The sequence below is a fragment of the Glycine max genome, chromosome 17 (genome assembly GCF_000004515.6).
Source record: "Glycine max cultivar Williams 82 chromosome 17, Glycine_max_v4.0, whole genome shotgun sequence".
Taxonomy (NCBI): domain Eukaryota; kingdom Viridiplantae; phylum Streptophyta; class Magnoliopsida; order Fabales; family Fabaceae; genus Glycine; species Glycine max.
The window spans coordinates 15,987,752-16,008,265 of record NC_038253.2 but is presented as its reverse complement, the minus strand read 5'-3'; the positions used below and the strand labels follow the sequence as shown (position 1 = coordinate 16,008,265).

The 20,514-nt window shown below is 37.5% G+C and overlaps 1 protein-coding gene across 9 annotated transcripts; it reads right to left on the bottom strand.

The window, feature by feature from the left end:
- Positions 1-45: 45 nt before the first annotated feature.
- On the bottom strand, positions 46-19,760 carry LOC100788938 (OVARIAN TUMOR DOMAIN-containing deubiquitinating enzyme 7). 9 transcript variants are annotated; one of them, XM_014769918.2, is made up of 14 exons: positions 19,621-19,749; positions 17,500-17,606; positions 15,774-15,849; positions 15,218-15,367; positions 14,767-14,828; positions 3,550-3,634; positions 3,318-3,467; positions 3,056-3,173; positions 2,695-2,828; positions 2,416-2,510; positions 2,061-2,203; positions 1,929-1,970; positions 1,700-1,772; positions 46-688 (listed from the first exon to the last, which is right to left on the bottom strand). In XM_014769918.2, exons 1-11 carry the CDS (start codon positions 19,675-19,677, stop codon positions 2,074-2,076), a joined length of 1,164 nt encoding a protein of 387 aa, XP_014625404.1. In that variant the 5' UTR covers positions 19,678-19,749; the 3' UTR covers positions 46-688; positions 1,700-1,772; positions 1,929-1,970; positions 2,061-2,073. The 9 variants fall into 9 exon arrangements, with proteins under 9 accessions (XP_014625404.1, XP_040866897.1, XP_006600939.1 ...); XM_041010963.1 differs by lacking the exon at positions 46-688 and adding an exon at positions 1,271-1,455 and having other exon boundaries at positions 1,929-1,967; positions 2,061-2,298; positions 2,695-2,819; positions 19,621-19,760; XM_006600876.4 differs by lacking the exon at positions 46-688 and adding an exon at positions 1,271-1,455.
- Between the last annotated feature and the right edge of the window lie 754 nt (positions 19,761-20,514).

Here is a 20,514-nt window from a genome sequence, read left to right as displayed (position 1 = left end):
TGGTGGTTATTACAAGAAAAAAAGAAACAAGAGTCAAATTTAAAAAACAAACCAAACAACCCCCGCTTCTAACCCCCAAATCTGAAACCCCTAACCCTAACAACGACCACCTCTAACCCGTAAATCAGATTCAAAAAACAAATTATGGATTTGAACAACATTTGCGTAAAGGCATGTGATTGGAACATTCTTGTGCTTAATCTTCCCAAAATCATTGCCAAGGGGATGATATCGATCGCAAGGTTTGCCACAAAGGGTGCAATGAGACTCAGTTGGATACAATGAAAGCGATCACAAAGGAGTCATCGTGGACATGCAAGCCAAAGGGAGCGGCGTCGAGGACACAATTAAAATCGAAGCTAAGGACTCCTTCGGAATCCTTCATTGGGACTCCCCCTCTCGCTACTCCGTCATCATCATATAGGTTCTAGAATCTCACCCAAAAGCATTTCTAAACCCTAAACACAAAAGGGGAGCCAATTGAAAGCATAGAAAAAGAAAGCAAAGGGGTACCACAAATCTTGATGGGGGCTTCAAGTTTGAGCAAATTGGGCTAATTAATGAAGATGTCTCAGGAAGTGACAGAAGGTTGCTTGATCTCAGACTCGGAGAGCTGAACCTGCTTGCCTGGTCAAGCCAATCAGACCCCCATTAAGCAACACTGTTGCCTGATCTCATACTCAAAGAGCTGAACACGCAGAGGAATAGAATTTTCACAATGTCAATGTTCGATTAGTTACTAGACCAGCTTATGTGCACAGTCATCGGACACATAGGTTCCAACATAACTGAACCTAGCTCCAAGACAAAAAATGACACCATAATTTTGCAAGAAGGAAAAAACAAATAAATTTTTTTGTAGAGACTAAAACCGTTACGAGAATTTAATAGGGACAAAAAACATTTTTATTATGTCAACAACAATAATTGTACCAAAATCCTACATTAAGTAGCATTCATTCATGTATGATATTCCGATCCCACCCCATTGGTTTACTTCTTACTATATCGTAATTTCAAATTTTAAAATACTTTAGAAACAAACTTACTATAACAGAATATATCTTGAAGGTGGAATTTTCTAGAAAATCAAGCCAAGTCAATCAGATTAAGAACTAGCAATTGACAACCACTAGGACTGTTAATTCTTCCTCTTTTGAACAAGTCTAGTCTTAGATTATCGAGATGATGTAAATATCTTTTTCTCTCTTCTGGGTGATTAGGTCCATTGACTCTAGCCAAAACTATTAAAAAGGAGAAAGGACCCTTGTTCAGCTGAACTTTTTTACTATAAATCATTATCAGTAATATTTCTAACACCTATATTTTAGGCAAACTGATTCTCACACGAGATTTCCCATGAAAAGGGTGATCAAGACTTCCACGTTCTTCACAAAGCAACAAAAATTATAAATGATTTTCCTGTTCATGATATTGCTTCTGTCAAAAGTAAACCTGTTTACAAAAAGGAAGCCACATATCAAGAAAACAATACCCCATGTAGTGCTATCTCCTAATATTTGATATTACAAGGACACAAGATGCACTTTTGAGATAGCCTGCCTACATATAAAGTGCTATATATTTAAGGCACGATAGCAGCATAATTATTACAACTCTAACATCTTGGTAGCCAATAAGTTGTCATGTTAGATTACTGAAAGCTACGCCTCATTTAGAAGGAAAGGAAATAAAGTACCTTCTATTTGGAAATCTTGAGTATGAATTGAGGATTTTAGTATTGTGAAGAGCTCAATTATAGGTAGAACGATCTGGGAAGAATTAAAAAATTTCAATTGAAACAGATACGAATTATCATGTCATATATCAACCAGTTGACATAACATGAAAAAAATGATAAAGTTCTCTTTATAAGTTATTCAGTAAACTTGAAAATCAATGGGAATGTACAGCCAAGACTTACTGACCTTCAATAGTTTATCTCCTCTGGGAAAGCACAAAACTAACTTCTGTGGGAAGAAACAATAACTCATTAATCATTTTTGCAAAGCAATGAAAAGTTCCTGTTGACAAACAGTTCAAGGTATAATAAGTCTTACATCTATTATCAATTCAAATACAAAGTGCACCCATGTCAGGTGTTACCAAGTCATATTCACTAGGTACTTCAGCTTTTGCAGAAATCCCCTTTTTTCCTTGCTTCCTTTCTTTTTTGCCCTTTTTTGAGTCAGCTGCTTGGTGACTGACAACAAATATATTGGTCACACAAATTAAAATCTTCTACTGTGGAACTCTAGCCGATTACATTCTTGTAGCACACTAAATCAAGCCAACAAACTTGAATTCAAGGAAAATCATGTGAGCTCCCCGAGAAAAAATTTCTGGACACTCTGCATACATTAGCTCAATAGTTGAAATTTTAAAAAAAGCAATAGAAAAGTCCAAGGCACATACACTACAAACTTAGCCGATTGTTTCCCCAAAGCAGATCCACAACAAGCTTTGTATTTCTTTTGGGAACCACACGGGCAGACCTTGTTTCTAGGAATCTTGAGGTTAACCCCACAAAGAAGAGGCAGTTAGAACAACAAACAAAAGCATGCCAAAGGAGATCATATCATCATAATATTAGAACATCATCTATGAAAAACATATTTATTTTGGATCATCCCCCGTCCCCACAGGGGATTAAATTAAACACCAATAAACCAAAAATAGAAGAAAATAGAGAACCTTGTCATTTGGTTGCAATGTGGTATAAGTATTGGTCTTCTTGGAGCTATTATTTGATTCATCATTAGTGCTTTCCTCTACCATGTCTTCTTTGTGCTGCTTATGATTCTCATTTTCATCATGACCTGCACATGCTAGAAATTTGAGATAAGAGTTACAATAGAACAAAAAAATTCAATTCTTTTCCATTAATCATAATAGTTTATACCAAATGCTAATGCATAAACATAAACATGTATGAATCCTACTAAGACATAATATGCTATAGAGAAAAAAATTGCCAATAACATGAAAATATGTTAGTTTTCCCTCTAACAGTACAGAAAGTACAAAATGCATTCATTATACAAGAATATATTACCGCAAGTATTAGCCTGATTTGGAAGGGAATCAGAGTTTGCAGAGCATTCTTCTGTTCCTTGTTCTGCTATTAGAAACTCTATTGCAGCGTCAACATCTCCATTTACTTGCTCTAGAATCTGGGACAAGGAAGGCATACTTTGAATATATGGCAAGCTATTAAATTTTGTAGAAAAGACAGCAACAAGCAAGAGATCTGGCTTAACTGAAATATGTCATGCAACACAAGCAAACAACATAAACAAGGCATGCATTCATTTCACCTGTTCCACTTTTTCGGCATTTTCACATCCAGTTCCTGCCATAACCAACTTTATGGACCCTGGTTGAAAGGCTTCCCAACCAGCTCGCCCATGGAATTTGTTGCCCACAACTTTTGTTTGATGTGATGGTACTGAAAGATCAGCATCAGCCTTTCACAAACTAGAATTAATCAGGCAATAGCTACTACTCTTAGCATTAATCCAAGAGTCAGCAAAAAGAAATAATAAGAACCTCAATTACAATTGGCCTTGCAGCTCCATCACAAGGATCATCCTTTAACCGCACACTGTTATAATGCTCCCCATCATGATAAGACCTAGAAAAACATTGTACACATAAAAACAACCAAATTCGTATGCAAGCTCAAGAAAATTATTTTGCATAGGAATTGATATACCTTAAATCTTAATTACATGCATTATGCATAAACAGATCAACAGCACACGGGACAATATTATATGACATGGTCACCCCTAAGAGATAAAATGATGTGATTAAGATTAGAAAATATTAATTACTAAATACTTCAATCACATACCAATCAATAAGATCTGTAAGAACTAATAAATAATAGGATCCAAATCTTTGGCAAAATCAGTAACAGGATTTTTCATTCAGACAAGGATTGGATGTTCACTCCTTAACTTTAACAATGTTCCTTCAAAGAATCCAACTGAATTATATCAGTTGCTACCAGCTTCCTATATCACATTCAATTATCATTTACCATATCTACCAGAGTTAGAGAACAGAGAGAATAAGCGAAAACATTGAGAACAGGAGAAGGAAAAACTTATATTATTGATTCTGAAAAGTTGATTTGAGTTAGTTACAACTTGGGGTTTTTAAGGCCTTTTGATCTGGGAAACTACCCATAACTAACTCAAATAAACCCTAATAAATTTTTAAAAGAAGGAACCTCCCTGGGTCTTTTTAGGGAAAAAAAACCGCCCTTTCAAATTATAAAAAAAAACGTTTTTCCCGTTTAGGTTTTTACATTTTTTAATCCCCCCCCCCCCCCCCCCCACACCCTCAAACGGGGAGATTTTTCAGAGAAAAAACTCTTCACATTGAGTTTGTCTCTCAGTTCTTCAAATCTTGCTGAGGAAAGTGGTTTGGTTAAGACATCAGCCCACTGATCTAAGGCAAGAAGATGCACAACTGAGAGTTGCTTAGCCAAAACTTGTTCTCTTACAAAAAATACATCAATTTTCATATGCTTTGTTCTACTATGGAATACAGGGATTATGTGCTATGGACACTGCACTTTGATTATTGCAATAAAGCACAGGAGTATTGAAAGAAACATGTAACTCTACTAGAAGAGTTCGAATCCAGGTCAATTCAGTAGATGTTTGATCCAAGCTGCGATATTCAGCTTCAGTGCTGGATCTTGCTGTGACTTTCTGCTTTTGAGACCACCAAGATATCAAGTTTGAGCCAAGAAAGATGGCAGCCCCTGATGTGGAACGTCTGTCATCAATATCTGATGCCCAATCAGCATCACAGAAAGCATAAAGTGCCATAGGTTTTGAAACAGGAGCAGGTTGAAGAAGTAAACCATGAAACAGGGTACCCTTGAGATATCTCAAGATTCTTTTAACCACAGCCCAATGAGAGTCCAAGGGATTGGCCATATACTAACAAACCTTATTAACTGCAAAGCTGATTTCTGGTCTAGTAAGGGTAGTATACTGCAGGGCACCCACTACTGATCTATAGAGTGTTGGATCATGAAATAAATCAGCCCATGTTTAGATAATTTGCAGTTTGTAACCATAGGACTGGAGATAGAATGTGCCTCAGCCATTTGAGTCTTATGAAGCAAATCACGCACATACTTGCTTTGAGTCATTAATATAGATCTGTTAGGAAGATATTTAATCTCCAGCCCTAAGAAATAATCCAAGTGACCCAGCTTCTTAAGAGAAAAGGCTGTATTTAATTTTGAAGTTAGCTGTTGAATGAGAGAGATAGAACCGCATGTGATTATGATATCATCCACATAAACTAGAATGTAGACAGTATGCTTTTGATGTGTGTAGATGAATAAAGAAGGATCGCACTTGCTTCCCACAAACCCAAGCTGAGTTAGTGCAGATCTTAACCTGTCAAACCACTGCCTTGGAGCTTGCTTTAACCCATAGAGAGCTCTATTGAGCTTACAAATCAAGGATTTGCCTCCAACCTCAAAACCTGCAGGATGATTCATACAGACAGACTCCTCAAGTAGCCCGTTTAGAAAGACATTGTTGACATCAAGCTGAAATAATTCCCAACCTTGAGAGAGAGAAAGAGTGAGAACAACCTAAATCGGAGCCATTGTGCTATGGAGAATTGATAGTTTGTTATCAATTCTATCTTCATTTTTCATATATTGTAATAAGCCATTTCCATTATAATATATCCATTTCCATTCCATTACTGTTCTAGTAATTTACTGTTTCATTACCTGTTTTTGTTGATACCCATCAATTGGTCCGACCTGCCTGATCAATTCCCCTGGAACCAGTGATTGTAGATGCCAAGGAAACCCAAAATGGGTGATCGGATTGAAGCTCTGGAGACACAGATGGGAAATGTCACAACGACATTGCAAGAGCTTGCTCTGCAAATGTCACAACACGCTCAGCAGATGCAACAGCAGAGTTTGGTTTTAACTGAGCTCAGTAAACAAATCGGTCAGAAGGGAGCAACACAAGAAGGTGAGGCTTCTGTGGGTGATTCATCACAGAACGAGTCTCGTCTCGCCGGAAAGAAGGTGAAACTACCCCTCTTCGAAGGTGAGGATCCAGTGGCGTGGATCACACGTGCTGAGATCTACTTTGACGTGCAGAATACACCGGAGGAGATGCGTGTGAAGCTGTCACGATTGAGCATGGAAGGATCCACAATCCATTGGTTCAATTTGCTAATGGAAACAGAGGACGATCTTTCATGGGAGAAGCTGAAGAAGGCACTAATTGCGCGGTACGGTGGTCGGCGATTAGAGAATCCGTTTGAAGAGTTATCTATGTTGAGACAAACGGGAAGTGTGGAGGAGTTTGTCGAGGCGTTTGAGCTGTTGTCATCTCAGGTGGGACGTTTACCTGAGGAGCAATACTTGGGTTACTTTATGAGTGGGTTGAAAGCACCCATACGACGGAGGGTAAGGACTCTCAACCCTGCCAATCGTATGCAGATGATGAGAATTGCGAAGGATGTGGAGGAAGAGCTTCGCGAGGAAGACGATGATGAAAACAGGGCCTCTATGAAGAAGAATGTGGGTCGTAGTGAATATGGGCCTGGATCTAAATTCCGGACTGGGTCCAACCTGGCCCAGAAGGAAATAACCCGTTTCTCAAAATCGGGTTGGACTAACCCATCTCGCAAAACTGTTTCTATTGGATCCACTTCCAATACGACGTCGTCGTTGAGTTCAACAGGAAGGAAACACGAAGGGGATCGTCGTGGTGGTACGAACGATCGGTGGAGAGGGATTAACAGTGAGGAAATGGAGGAAAGACGAGCTAAGGGCTTATGCTTCAAGTGTGGGGGTAAGTACCACCCTACTCAACACAAATGCCCTGAACGTTCACTGCGTGTGCTTATTTTGGGTGATGGTGAGTCTTTGAATGATGACGGTGAGATTGTAGCCATGGAGGGTGAAGAGTCGGAGGAGGAAGAGATGACGGAGGCGGAGTGTAAGTTGATTGGAGTTCTGGGGAAGATGGGGGAGTCTCAAACAATGAAAATTGAAGGGAAGTTGGAGCATGTTAATGTGGGTGTGCTCATCGATAGTGGAGCAAGCCATAGTTTCATCTCTCCAGAGTTGGTCACTGCTTTGGGTTTGAAGGTTACTCCAACCACTGTGAAGAGGATCAAGTTAGGGGATGGTCACAAGGTGTTATCTGAAGGGGTTTGCAGAAGAGTTAGACTTGTCCTAGGGTCTAATGAGTTTGAAATTGATGCGTTGGTATTAGGACTGGGTGGTTTGGATGTGGTTCTAGGAGTCTCTTGGCTCAGTACTTTGGGCAAGGTGGTGATGGATTGGAAGGATCTAACCATGCAGTTTTGGCATAATGGTGAAATGATGACTTTGAAGGGTCAAGGTGGAAGGCAGTTAGTTCAAGGATGTTTGCACACATACTTAGAAGGGAAGGAAAGAGCTATGAGTCCTGTTGAGTTATGGTCTCTTGAAGAGAAGCTACTGGACAGTAATGTGAAAATTCAAGGAAACATTGGTGATTTACTGACAACTTTTCCTGAAGTGTTTACAGAACAATTATCATTACCTCCCATAAGAAGTCAGGTACATCAGATAAATCTTATTCCTAATTATGGACTTGTTAATATGCGACCATATAAGTATCCTCATCACCAGAAGGAGGAGATTGAGAAGCAAGTGGCTGAGTTACTTCAAGCTGGAGTAATCAGGCCTAGTATGAGTGCTTTCTCTAGCCCTGTTATTTTAGTTAAAAAGAAAGATGGCTCTTGGAGGATGTGTGTGGATTATAGATCCTTGAACAAAGCTACAGTGCCAGACAAATATCCTATACCTGTAGTTGATGAACTGTTGGATGAATTGTTTGGGTCTACAGTTTTTTCTAAGATTGATTTAAAGTCTGGCTATCATCAGATACGGGTGCATGAGCAAGATATCCATAAGACAGCTTTTAGAACCCACAATGGCCACTATGAATATCTGGTCATGCCTTTTGGATTGATGAATGCTCCAGCAACATTTCAGGCAACAATGAATGATATATTCAGACCCTTTCTTAGACAGTTTGTGCTGGTGTTTTTTGATGACATTCTTGTTTATAGCAAGAATGAACAGGACCATTTGAACCATGTAAAACTAGTGCTGGAAGTTTTGGTGAAGCATTGCTTTGTGGCAAACAAGAAGTGCAGTTTTGGTTGTTCACAAGTGGATTATTTAGGCCATATCATCTCTGCTGTTGGTGTGTCTGTTGATCCTAGTAAAGTGAAGTGCATAATGGAGTGGCCTGAGCCTAAGACTGTAAAAGGGGTGAGGGGTTTCTTAGGTCTCACTGGTTACTATAGGAAGTTTGTTAAAGACTATGGTAAAATTGCTAGACCACTCACAGATTTAACAAAAAAAGACAACTTCTTATGGAATGAGTCTGCTAGGGAAGCTTTTTAGAAGCTGAAGACAGTCATGACCACATCTCCTGTCCTAGCATTACCAAACTTTGATGTGGCTTTTGAAGTGGAGTGTGATGCAGCTGGTAGGGACATTGGAGCTGTTCTTATGCAAAACAGACAACCAATTGCCTATTTCAGCAAAGCCTTGTCTGAAAATAACTTGGCTAAGTCTGTTTATGAAAAAGAATTAATGGCATTGGTTCTTTCAATCCAACACTGGAGACACTACTTGTTAGGGAAGGAATTTGTAGTGTATACAGACCATAAGAGCCTGAAGCATTTCCTACAACAAAAGATTTCTTCACCAGACCAGCAATGTTGGTTGGCTAAGCTGTTAGGCTACCAATTTGAAGTAAAGTATAAACCGGGTTTGGAAAACAAAGCTGCAGATGCATTGTCCAGATGCTATGATGATTGTGAGTTAGCAGTTATGGCTTATTCACCTGTGTGGATAGGTAGGCAGCAACTGCTGAAAGATGTGGAAAATGATGTGTCGGTTCAAGAATTGCTAAAGAAAGTGGTGGAAAATCCTGACAAGTACCCTGGTTTTGTGATACATCAAGGGATATTTGATCTATACATCAAGGGGTATTGTTGTATCATGACATTGTTAAAAGAATGTCATGAAACACCAATGGGAGGTCATTCTGGATTTTTGAGAACTTACAAGAGAGTAGCTGAGAACTTGTATTGGATAGGTATGCAGAAAACAGTCAGGGACTATGTTAGAGCATGTGATGTGTGCCAACGACAGAAATATGCTGCTACAACTCCTGGAGGGTTACTACAACCTCTACCCATACCTAATGCCATATGGGAGGACTTGTCTATTGATTTCATAACTGGATTGCCTAAGTCTAGGGGTTATGAGGCAATATTGGTTGTTGTGGATAGGCTCTCTAAATACAGTCATTTCATTTTGTTAAAACATCCCTACACAGCTAAGACTATAGCAGAGATTTTTGTGAAGGAAGTGATAAGGCTACATGGCATTCCTATGTCAATTGTGAGTGACAGAGACCCTCTGTTTATTAGTCATTTTTGGAGAGAAATTTTTAAGCTACAGGGGACAAGTCTGAAAATGAGTTCATCTTACCATCCAGAGACAGATGGACAAACAGAGGTTATAAACCGATGTTTAGAGAGCTATCTTAGGTGTTTTGTGGCTGAACAACCTAAAACCTGGTCTTATTGGGTGTCATGGGCAGAGTATTGGTACAATACTACCTACCATGAGTCAATTGGAAAAACCCCTTTTGAGGTAGTGTATGGCAGACAACCTCCCAAGTTAATTCGATTCCTTAGTAATGAAACTAAGGTAGCTGCAGTGGCTTTGGAATTACAGGAGAGGGATGAGGCTTTGAGTCAATTGAAAGCTCATCTTTTGAGGGCTCAACAACAGATGAAGACTTATGCTGACAAGAAGAGAAGAGATGTGAAGTTTGAAGTGGGAGAGTGGGTGTTCTTGAAGCTGAGGCCTCATAGGCAGCAGTCTGTTGTGAAGAGAATTAATCAGAAGCTAGCAGCCAGATTTTATGGACCTTTCAAAATCATTAAAAAAATTGGTGCAGTGGCCTATAAACTGCAACTGCCTGATCAGTCCAAAATCCACCCTATATTTCATGTTTCATTGCTTAAGAAGGCTGTAGGGGAATATCATGTGCAGAATGAGTTGCCTAAAGATCTTGAAGTAATCATGGATGAGGAAATTTATCCTGTTAGAGTGCTGGGTACTAGAATCATTATGAAGAATGGCAGTTCAGTTCCTCAGAGTCTTATTCAATGGAAAGACAAGTCTATTGATGATGTGACATGGGAAGATGATGTTGTTATTAGGGGACAGTTTCCGAAATTTAACCTTGAGGACAAGGTTCTTATTGAAGAGGGTGGTATTGATAGGAATGCTGATGAGCTAGTGGGCATTGATGAGGGCCCAAGACCTAAGGTATGGAGAGTCTACCAAAGAAAGAATAAGAAGGGTATTATGGGGAACGTTGGCAACAGAAAGAATGATTACGTGGAAGGGAATATTGTGTGAAGATTTGCATGAGGTGCTTGGAGTGAGGTGTATATAAGGGTGGTTAGAGGAAAGAGAATGGTAGCTAAGTTTTCTGTTAGCAAAGGCAATTCACTAGCGTGAATTGAGGAGCCATTGTGCTATGGAGAATTGATAGTTTGTTATCAATTCTATCTTCATTTTTCATATATTGTAATAAGCCATTTCCATTATAATATATCCATTTCCATTCCATTACTGTTCTAGTAATTTACTGTTTCATTACCTGTTTTTGTTGATACCCATCATAACTGGTTTAACCACAGGAGAAAATGTCTCATGAAAGTCAGCCATGAACTTGATGAAAACCGTTAGCAACTAGTCTAGCTTTGAACCTGTTAATTGAACCATCTGCATTTTCTTTTATTCTAAAGATCCACTTGCATCCAATAGCTTGTCTACCAGCAGGTAAGGGAACTAAATCCCAAGTTCTGTTTCTCAGCAGAGCATTATACTCCTCTTGCATAGCTGCAAACCATTCTGAACTTTCAAGAGCCTACTTTACACTTTTAGGTTCAGAATAAGTAAGAAATAATGAAGGATGCAGGCTAGGATTATGTATTCCAGATTTGGATCTAGTTTGCATAGGATGAGTGTTAGTGGGAATTGAAGTTGATGCAGATAGAGACTCACTATGAGAACAGTATTTGATGGTTGAGAATGAATGGAAGTGGATTCAGATGGTATAGACTCACTATGAGACACTGTATTGGATGACTAAGGATGAGTGGAAGTGGATTCAGATGAGGATTGGTTTGAGGCAGCAGAAAAACCAGGAGGAGCCAGAAAGAGAATTAGAGGGAGGCATTTGGGAAAGTGAAGGTGCAGGAGCTACAAAAGGAGGAGATAGGTCAGGATTAAGATTAAAATAGGAGTTAACATTTTGTGTAAGACTAGAGGATGAGGAAAATAAATCTGAATAAGGAAATCTCAATTCATTAAACAAAACATCCTTAGAAATATAAATTCTACCAGTTGAAGATAAACATTTATAGCCTCTATGTGATGAGGAGTACCCTAAAAATATACACTCTTGAGACCTAAAGTTGAGTTTATGAGTATGATAAGGTTTCAACAAAGGAAAACAAGCACAACCAAATGTTTTAAGAAAATGAAAAATTAGGTTCTTTGTTGAAAAGAGTAACAAAGGGAATAGCAAAGTTGAGGGATGCAGTGGGTAGTCTATTAATCAAATAAACTGCAGTGACAAAAGCATAATCTCAAAATTGTAGAGGTAAAGTTGCATGACGGAGCAATGTGAATCCTAGGTCTACTATGTGTCTATGTTTTTTCTCAACTACACCATTTTGATGATGAATGTGTGGACAAATTAATCTGTGTGAAATACCATAGGAGGCTAATAGAGCAGCAAAAGGTCTGTATTCAACCCCCCTGTCAGATTGAACACATTTTATTTTAATGTTAAGTTGAAGTTCAACAGATGACTTGAAATTTTGAAATACAGATGTAGTTTCAGCTTTGGTTTTAATAGGAAGTATCCAAGTGTATCTTGAAAAAGCATCAACAAATGACACATAATATTTGAATCCAGAGTAGGAGGTTAAATGAGAAGGTCCCCATAAATCTGTAAAGATAAGTTCTAAAGGGGAATAAACTGAAGTAGATGAATGAAAAGACAACCTATGAGATTTTCCCATACAACAAGAGGCACAAAAATCTGAAATCATTTTATTAGATGAAGAAATATTACACTGATCAAAAACTAGTTTCAGTACATGACTATTAGGATGTTCTAACCTAGCATGCCAAAGATTAACAGTGCTAGGAGGTGAAACAACAGAATCTTTATTAGCAGTAGAAGATGATGTTGATAACAGCTGAGTTTGTGGTCCTAAAGTCTGATGTTATGAAATGAATAGAGACCATCAACACCTACAACACCCTGAAGGAGCACTTTATTGGTCCCCAGTGATTTCACAAGACATGAGTGAGGATTAAACTCAAAGAAAACAACATTATCTTTAGCAAATTGACTGACACAACAATTTTTTTGAAATTGAAGGAACGTGTAATAGCTTATTAAGTTTGAAAGTAATATCAGAGTCATTAGGAGAGACAAAAGATGAAGAATTGGTACTCGAAATGCTCAAACCTTCACCATTTCGTATAAAAATCTGATCAGGTCCATCAAAATGTGACAGCTGCTTGATATGCTGAGATTCACCAGTCACATGGAAACTAGCTTCAGAATCTAGAATCCATGTCGAGCTAGCTTGACCATTGCCATGAGATGCTGAGCTTGTAAGCATAACACTAGGTTGATTAGTTGGCTGAGCAACAGACTTAGAGTTAGGATTAACCCAAGTGTTTAAGGACCTAATCGAACCAGTTGAATATGGGATAGGTTGGAGTGTAGTTGGATCAACAAAAGTGAGTGACTCGTGAGGTTGAAAATTCATATCAGATCAAAAATGGCAAACATTGATAGTGTGACCATACTTGAGGCAGATTTGACATTGAAAGTTGGCAAACCTTCCTCCACCGCGGCCTCTGCTAGAACCACCGCGACCACCACTGTGATCAAACGAAGTATTACGACCACCGTTACTTCTACCATAACCTCCTCTGGAGCCACCAGAATCATTACCTTTATATGAGCTTCCATACGAATAACCTTGAGTGTAATTCAGGTATGGAGATGCAAGCATCTGAGTGTCTCGATTGTACCGAACAAGGCGAGTTTCGTGGTCATAAAGCAGAGCCTCAATCTCAGCAATGGATGGCGTACATTTCTTGCTTTCAATCACGAAAACTATTGGCGCATAGTCCGAAGGTAGACCTTCAAGAATAGCATTGAGATGCTCCTCATGGCGAACCGGAACTCCAACACCAGCAAGCTCATCGACATAGCTTTTGATTTTGTGAAGGTACTCATCCATCGTTTTCCCTTCGAGTGAGACCAGCACACATTGTGGTCCATAATTGACGTGCCCTAGACTTGGTGAGAAGGCTGAAATGCTCATGAATCTTCTCCCACACCTGATAGGAGTGATTCGAGCCTAACACGTGTGAAAGAACGGACTTTGAGAGCATCAATTGAAGCCAAACAAGGAGTGTTTGGTCCTGTACTTCCCATGTTTCATAGATTAACATGATCCATGATTCGATCATCTTCTATGAGAAATTGAGGCAGACCGATTGGATTAACCACAAACCTCTGCAACTTGTGCGATTTGATGACTGGTTCGACGTGTTGTCGCTAGTGTAGATAGTTGGTATCATCCAATTTCTCAGCTATCGTCGTCGGAAATGAATGCAAACTTAAACCTTGAGACGCGGAAGCCATGGATGTGAAGGTGAAGCTCAATAAACTAAAGAAAAGAGCTTTTACGAAGAAACGAGCTTTGATACCATACCAGAGTTAGAGAACACAGAGAATAAGCGAAAACATTGAAAACAGGAGAAGGAAAAACTTATATTATTGATTCTGAAAAGTTGATTTAAGTTAGTTACAACCGGGGTATTTAAAGACCTCTGAACTGAGAAACTAACCATAACTAACTCTAACTAACTTCTAACAGAATGTAACTGTCTGGGTGCTGTTAGTGAAAAACTAACAGCCCTTACAATATGAAACAAAAACTGTTTTCACTCAAGACAATTATTTTGCATAGGAATTGATATACCTTAAATCTTAATTACATGCATTATGCATAAATAGATCAACAGCACACGGGACAATATTATATGACATGGTCACCCCTAAGAGATAAAATGATGTGATTAAGATTAGAAAATATTAATTACTAAATACTTGAATCACATACCAATCAATAAGATCTGTAAGAACTAATAAATAATGGGATCCAAATCTTTGGCAAAATCAGTAACAGGATTTTTCATTCACAGACAATGATTGGATGTTCACTCCTTGACTTTAACAATGTTCCTTCAAAGAATCCAACTGAATTATATCAGTTGCTACCAGCTTCCTATATCACATTTAATTATCATTTACCGTATCTCATGTCTAAATAACCAGCATGCACTACAATTCTGATACTCCATTCATGTGCATGTGTGTGTGTGTGATTCTAAGGTGGTTGTTTTACTAATTGAATGGCTGATTTGAAAGCAAATGTCTGCTAATCATAAAAATGAAGACCCAGAGCCTACCAACAAGTTGAAGATATAAACAAGATATAAAAAAATCAATATAATTTTCAGACAAAATAGACAAAGCAGTGCAATTTCACATAATAACCATAGACTCTAGTACTTACAGATGGATCATACGAACTCCACGATTATCAAAATTTCTTATGTACCAACGAGGGGACATGTTCTGCAAAAGAACACCAATAAGAATAGGAATTTCAATTTAACTTTAGCATGTATCAACATGCAAAGTCTATCCATTCCACCAAAAAAAAAAAAAAAACATGCAAAGTCTATCCAAGAAATTTTAGAAACAATTATCTGTATCTGAAAAATGTGTATTTTACTATTTTCAGTCTTCACATTAATGAACAAAGCTTGCGCACATTCAAAAACAAAATAAAATTGCATGGGACAAAGATAGAATGTAAAAATATCTCCACTGCAGTACATCCCAATCTTAATTTGTATAAAAGTATGAGCAATGGATAATCTAATTAATCATCAATGTACCATACAAAATATGCAAGAGAATATAAGGGGAGGGAGTTAATAATCTTCAACAATGCTGCTCACCCGATGAATGCATATATTACTACGCGTTACAAGAGAAGCTGCCTGCAATTCCATATGTCCAGCCCACGTACCATCATTTTCCATAGACTGGCAATATTCATCAAATGGGACTTCATCTTCGATAAAGGGTTCAAACATCTCCCGGTTATCCTGTTAATTACAGCTTCAAGACCAAGTTATGTGAAGGAATTATCCCAAAAAGTAAAGAGGGAAACTAACACAGGAAAGTTAGCAGCCTCAGTCAATGGTAATGTACACAAACATAAAGTATCACTGACAAAAAAAAATAGGCAATATGCAGGCAATCAGCAATCCTTATGATTGATTATGGATGTTATTTTATATTTTGCCAACTTTCTTTATACTTACTGAGTTAACTGTGAATACTGAGGTGATTAACCAGATAAAGGTTTCAGACCCAATCAATTTTCTTCTTCCCACAGATTAAGTATTTCAAGAATCAAAATCATTACATAAGATTAAAACTCAGAGTAGTCAGTTAAAAAGTTGAACCAAGAAGGAAGAAAAAAATAAAACTGTTTCCAGAATATCGTACCAATATGTGTTTCACCACCATGCTGCGGTACTTTCCATGTTCCTCCTCATTGCCTTCCAACTGATCAGCAACAGCTCTGCATAAGAACAGAAGAGTGCAGGTGTTAAACTAATATATTATGCTTTTCACACAATTGACTCATCATACCGAAAAGACCAAAAGCCACTGAAACTTGTCAACCCAGAAAGCCAAAACAGGAAAGGGGGGGGGGGGGGGGGGGGGGGGGGGGGGGATTGGGAAGTGGTAGGGATCTAATTTAATAACTCATAATGCCAAGATTTTGTAATTTTTGTAAAATAAGAGAAACAGAGAGAAGTTGAGTGAAAACCGTAGCGGAATGCTCGTTTATATAGACTGATAGTAATAATTACTAATTACACATAATTAGAGGATATTAAGTTTTCCCTAAACATATTTATTCCTTATCCTCAACACTCCCCTTAGCTAAAGCTTACTAAGCTGAGAGCTTGTTACAAATGAGGTGAACCAAAAAGAAATGAAAGCTGGTTGTGCCGGATAAATGATAGCCCGGCAGCAGCTAACGAAGGCCTGCGGTGACAATGGAGACCAGTGTGACGCTCGTCGAAGATTTAGACCTATTGAATTCTGTCTGTTCTAAATAAACAAATTTTAAAATAAATACATTTAATAAAGAAAAAATAAAATACATTTTAGCATTTCTTTAAATAAATAAAAAATACAAATCGCCTGCCAAAGTCTTCCTACTTATCCAATGCTCCAATCAGATCCGAAGAGAAATCAATCAAAAGTCAGTGGACCTAAATTGAATCCGTCACGCATCATGTGCATGAACCTCACACACCGAAAAAGGACCTTGCGTGGGGTCACATGTTGCAGTGTTTTGAGTTGGCTGCCACATGGACGACGTGGCGGTCTTTGGCAATGGACAACAGTGGTCAAAGGTGAAGTCTGACAAAAAGTCATTGAGAAGTCTATAAGTGCAGAGCAGCTGAGTGGTACTGTCCACCGCAAAGAGGGGCTACATGAAAAAGGAAAACAAAGGGGAATTGTCAAACCAACACGGAATGACCCCAAACTATAGGGGTAGCATCGGAATGGAAGAGCGATAGCACCAGTGGAAGTGTGGCCAAACGCACTGGAACAATGGAGCGCAAAAATGGTGTTTGGCATGAGAGAGAGCATTGGAGCTCCAATGAGGTTGCCATCACCACCGTTGTGTAGATCGGTGGATGGCAGCTACTGCTGGAAAATACGTCGGAAAAGGGGAAAGGGTCGTTGGAAAGCGGAAGCAGGTCGCTGGAATAAGTATGACAATGGTAAAGGTCCACCGGGGACTGTATGTGGGGCACGATTTTTGTTTTGTTATTCCTTCAACTTGGCTCTAGATACCATGTAAAATAAGAGAAACAAAGGGAAGTTGAGTGAAAACTACAGTACACAGTGGGATGCTCGTTTATATAGATTGATAGTAATAATTACACATAATTAGAAGAGATTAAGTTTATCCTAAATCAAGTCCTTTCAAATCAATTTTTATTCCTGACTCTCAACAAGTTTTCAGCATAAAAATAACAAGATTGATATTTTGTGTGCAAGTGAATATACCTATTATAGTAGTAGTATGTATTATGTAAAAGCACACAACTGCTAGGCACTAGCGGAAGCATTTTAATACTCTTTTGTACAATATATACAATACAAATTATATAATAAGTGAAAATGGATGCAAAGTATTCAAACTGACCTGAAGAAACAATTACCATCTGCAGTCACTTCAACAATGCGTAAGCCCAGACCATCCAACTGAGTCCGAAATTGAGAAGTACCTACTTGTTTTCCCTGCTTCTTAATCTGTCGCCAATAAATGGCAGGTCACCAATGGCTAAAGTATCCAAACAACATCTATTCCTAGAAGTACTACAAACTTACTATAGGATTTGTCACTTGATATATTAATATAGTGGAGCTATCCACAATGACAATAATAACAAAAGTCTTGTCCCACTAATTGATATACATAGGAGGTATCATTATTATTATTTTTCAAAATAGCTAAATTAATAGTAAATGCAATAAGATTTATTGTACCATCACTTGTTGCCTTTAAAATTTTAATACCTTCACAAAGACAAAGTCAAAATACAGGAAAACCATGTTGACTTTCAGGAAAAAAGAAAAAAAAATCTCCCTAAATCCGGGAGAGAGAGAGAAGCTCATAACCAAACCCTATGCTTAACTTTAAATGAGCCTTAAATAACCCATAATATAAATGTCATTATCTTTTTTTAACCTCCAATGTAAACTGTAAGGTAAACCAGTTTTACCGCAGCCTCATGAATTAATAACTAAACTAGAAAATAGAAATGGATGATCCCAGTTCAGCATTCTAAACTCAAAAATATTCCATGCACATAATTTTCAAAGCACAAGCTTCACAATATTGTCACTAGCAACAGAGCATTATTTCAGTAGAGCATTATTACAGTAGATAACCAAACCCTGTGCTTAACTTTAAATGAGCCTTAAATAACCCATAATATAAATGTCATTGTCGTTTTTTAACCAACAATGTAAACTGTAAGGTAAACCAGTTTTACCACAGCCTCATGAATTAATAACTAAACTAGAAAATAGAAATGGATGATCCCAGTTCAGCATTCTAAACTCAAAAATATTCCATACACATAATTTTCAAAGCACAAGCTTCACAATATTGTCACTAGCAACAGAGCATTATTTCAGTAGAGCATTATTTCAGTAGATAACCAAACCCTATGCTTAACTTTAAATAAGCCTTAAATAACCCATAATATAAATGTCATTGTCTTTTTTTAACCAACAATGTAAACTGTAAGGTAAACCAATTTTACCGCAGCCACATGAATTAATAACTAAACTAGAAAATAGAAATGGATGATCCCAGTTCAGCATTCTAAACTCAAAAATATTCCATACACATAATTTTCAAAGCACAAGCTTCACAATATTGTCACTAGCAACAGAGCATTATTCAGTAGAGCATTATTTCAGTAGATAACCAAACCCTATGCTTAACTTTAAATAAGCCTTAAATAACCCATAATATAAATGTCATTGTCTTTTTTTAACCAACAATGTAAACTGTAAGGTAAACCAATTTTACCGCAGCCACATGAATTAATAACTAAACTAGAAAATAGAAATGGATGATCCCAGTTCAGCATTCTAAACTCAAAAATATTCCATACACATAATTTTCAAAGCACAAGCTTCACAATATTGTCACTAGCAACAGAGCATTATTTCAGTAGATAACCAAACCCTATGCTTAACTTTAAATGAGCCTTAAATAACCCATAATATAATGTCATTGTCTTTTTTTAACCTCCAATGTAAACTGTAAGGTAAACCAGTTTTACCGCAGCCTCATGAATTAATAACTAAACTAGAAAATAGAAATGGATGATCCCAGTTCAGCATTCTAAACTCAAAAATATTCCTTACACATAATTTTCAAAGCACGAGCTTCACAATATTGTCACTAGCAACAGAGCATTATTTCAGTAGAGCACAACACAGATGCCCCCTCTGAAAGAAACCATGAAAGATGCAATGCAACCCACACTTATCTCACTCTAAAACATCACATAAATAAATAAAATAATCAAATTGGTAAATGATTATAGGGTTTCTATTGATCATTACCTATAGTAAAATAAAGAAAGCACTGGCAACAAAGAGAGGCATTAGAAAATAACAGATAGGGGTCACAAACGCAAGATTATTATGCACCACGAATTATAGAACTACTAGAGTCTAGAGAATAATTGCAGAGAGAAAATGAAAAGTAAAAAACAAATAAGAAATTACAGAAGCTAAAACCTACTTGTGGGTGTGGTTGCTTCTTCTGGTATAGCTTCTTCTGTTGCTTCGGCTTAACCATATCCTCGTCCTCAATCGAAAAAACCCGAGATTTCTTAAGATGTCTGTGTCAGAGTCCTAGAATGAGTGCAAAATAGAAGAACTAAACCAAAGCCAACTCCTTTCAGCCATTATTATTTGTGGGGAATTGCTTTGTGCACCCTACATTTTTCTTGTGCACCCAGTAATTTTTTGAAATTCCAAAAAATACCCCTGCTAACCTCTTCATCTTCATATTCCTTCTTCACACACCATTCATTATGTTGTTTTGTTCTTTGCATTTCTTCTCATGAGAGGTGCTCCTTCGTTGTTGTGTCCATTTTGGTCGAAGCGCATCGGTTACGGTGGTTTGTTTGCAAGTGGTGGTTGGTGTAGCTGTTAACGACGGAAGTACGTTGATTTTACTCTACAACTTCGATCTAGTTTTATACGAATATGCAATCTATATAAAACTTATTGATTTATAATTCGTAATATAAAACTTACATATTATCAATCCGTAAGTTTTATATAACTTACGAATTAACAATCTGTATATTTCTAATAGATTGACAATCCATAAGGTTCTTACAGATTGATAATCCATAATTTTTATATAACTTACGAATTAAAAATTCATATATTTCTTACGGATTGACCATTTGTATGTTTCTCACGGATTGATAATCCATATGGTTCTTACGGATTATCAATCTATAAGTTTCTTATGGATTGTCAATCCGTAAGAACCTTTTTTTTAATTATAAAAAAATTATTTTTTAAATATAATTAGTTTTATTATTTAAAATATTTTTAAATATGTATAGTTTCATAATTTGTATATTTTAGTTTTTATAGTTTGAAAGTGGTATTCATTTTA

Coding starts and splice junctions, on each gene's coding strand:
- LOC100788938 (XM_014769918.2), bottom strand. CDS start 19,677: ATGGTTAAGCCGAAGCAACAGAAGAAGCTATACCAGAAGAAGCAACCA. Junction 15,368..15,773: donor TGGTGGTGAAACACATATTG/GTACGATATTCT, acceptor TGTAATTAACAG/GATAACCGGGAGATGTTTGA. Junction 3,468..3,549: donor CAAGGCCAATTGTAATTGAG/GTTCTTATTATT, acceptor AGTTTGTGAAAG/GCTGATGCTGATCTTTCAGT.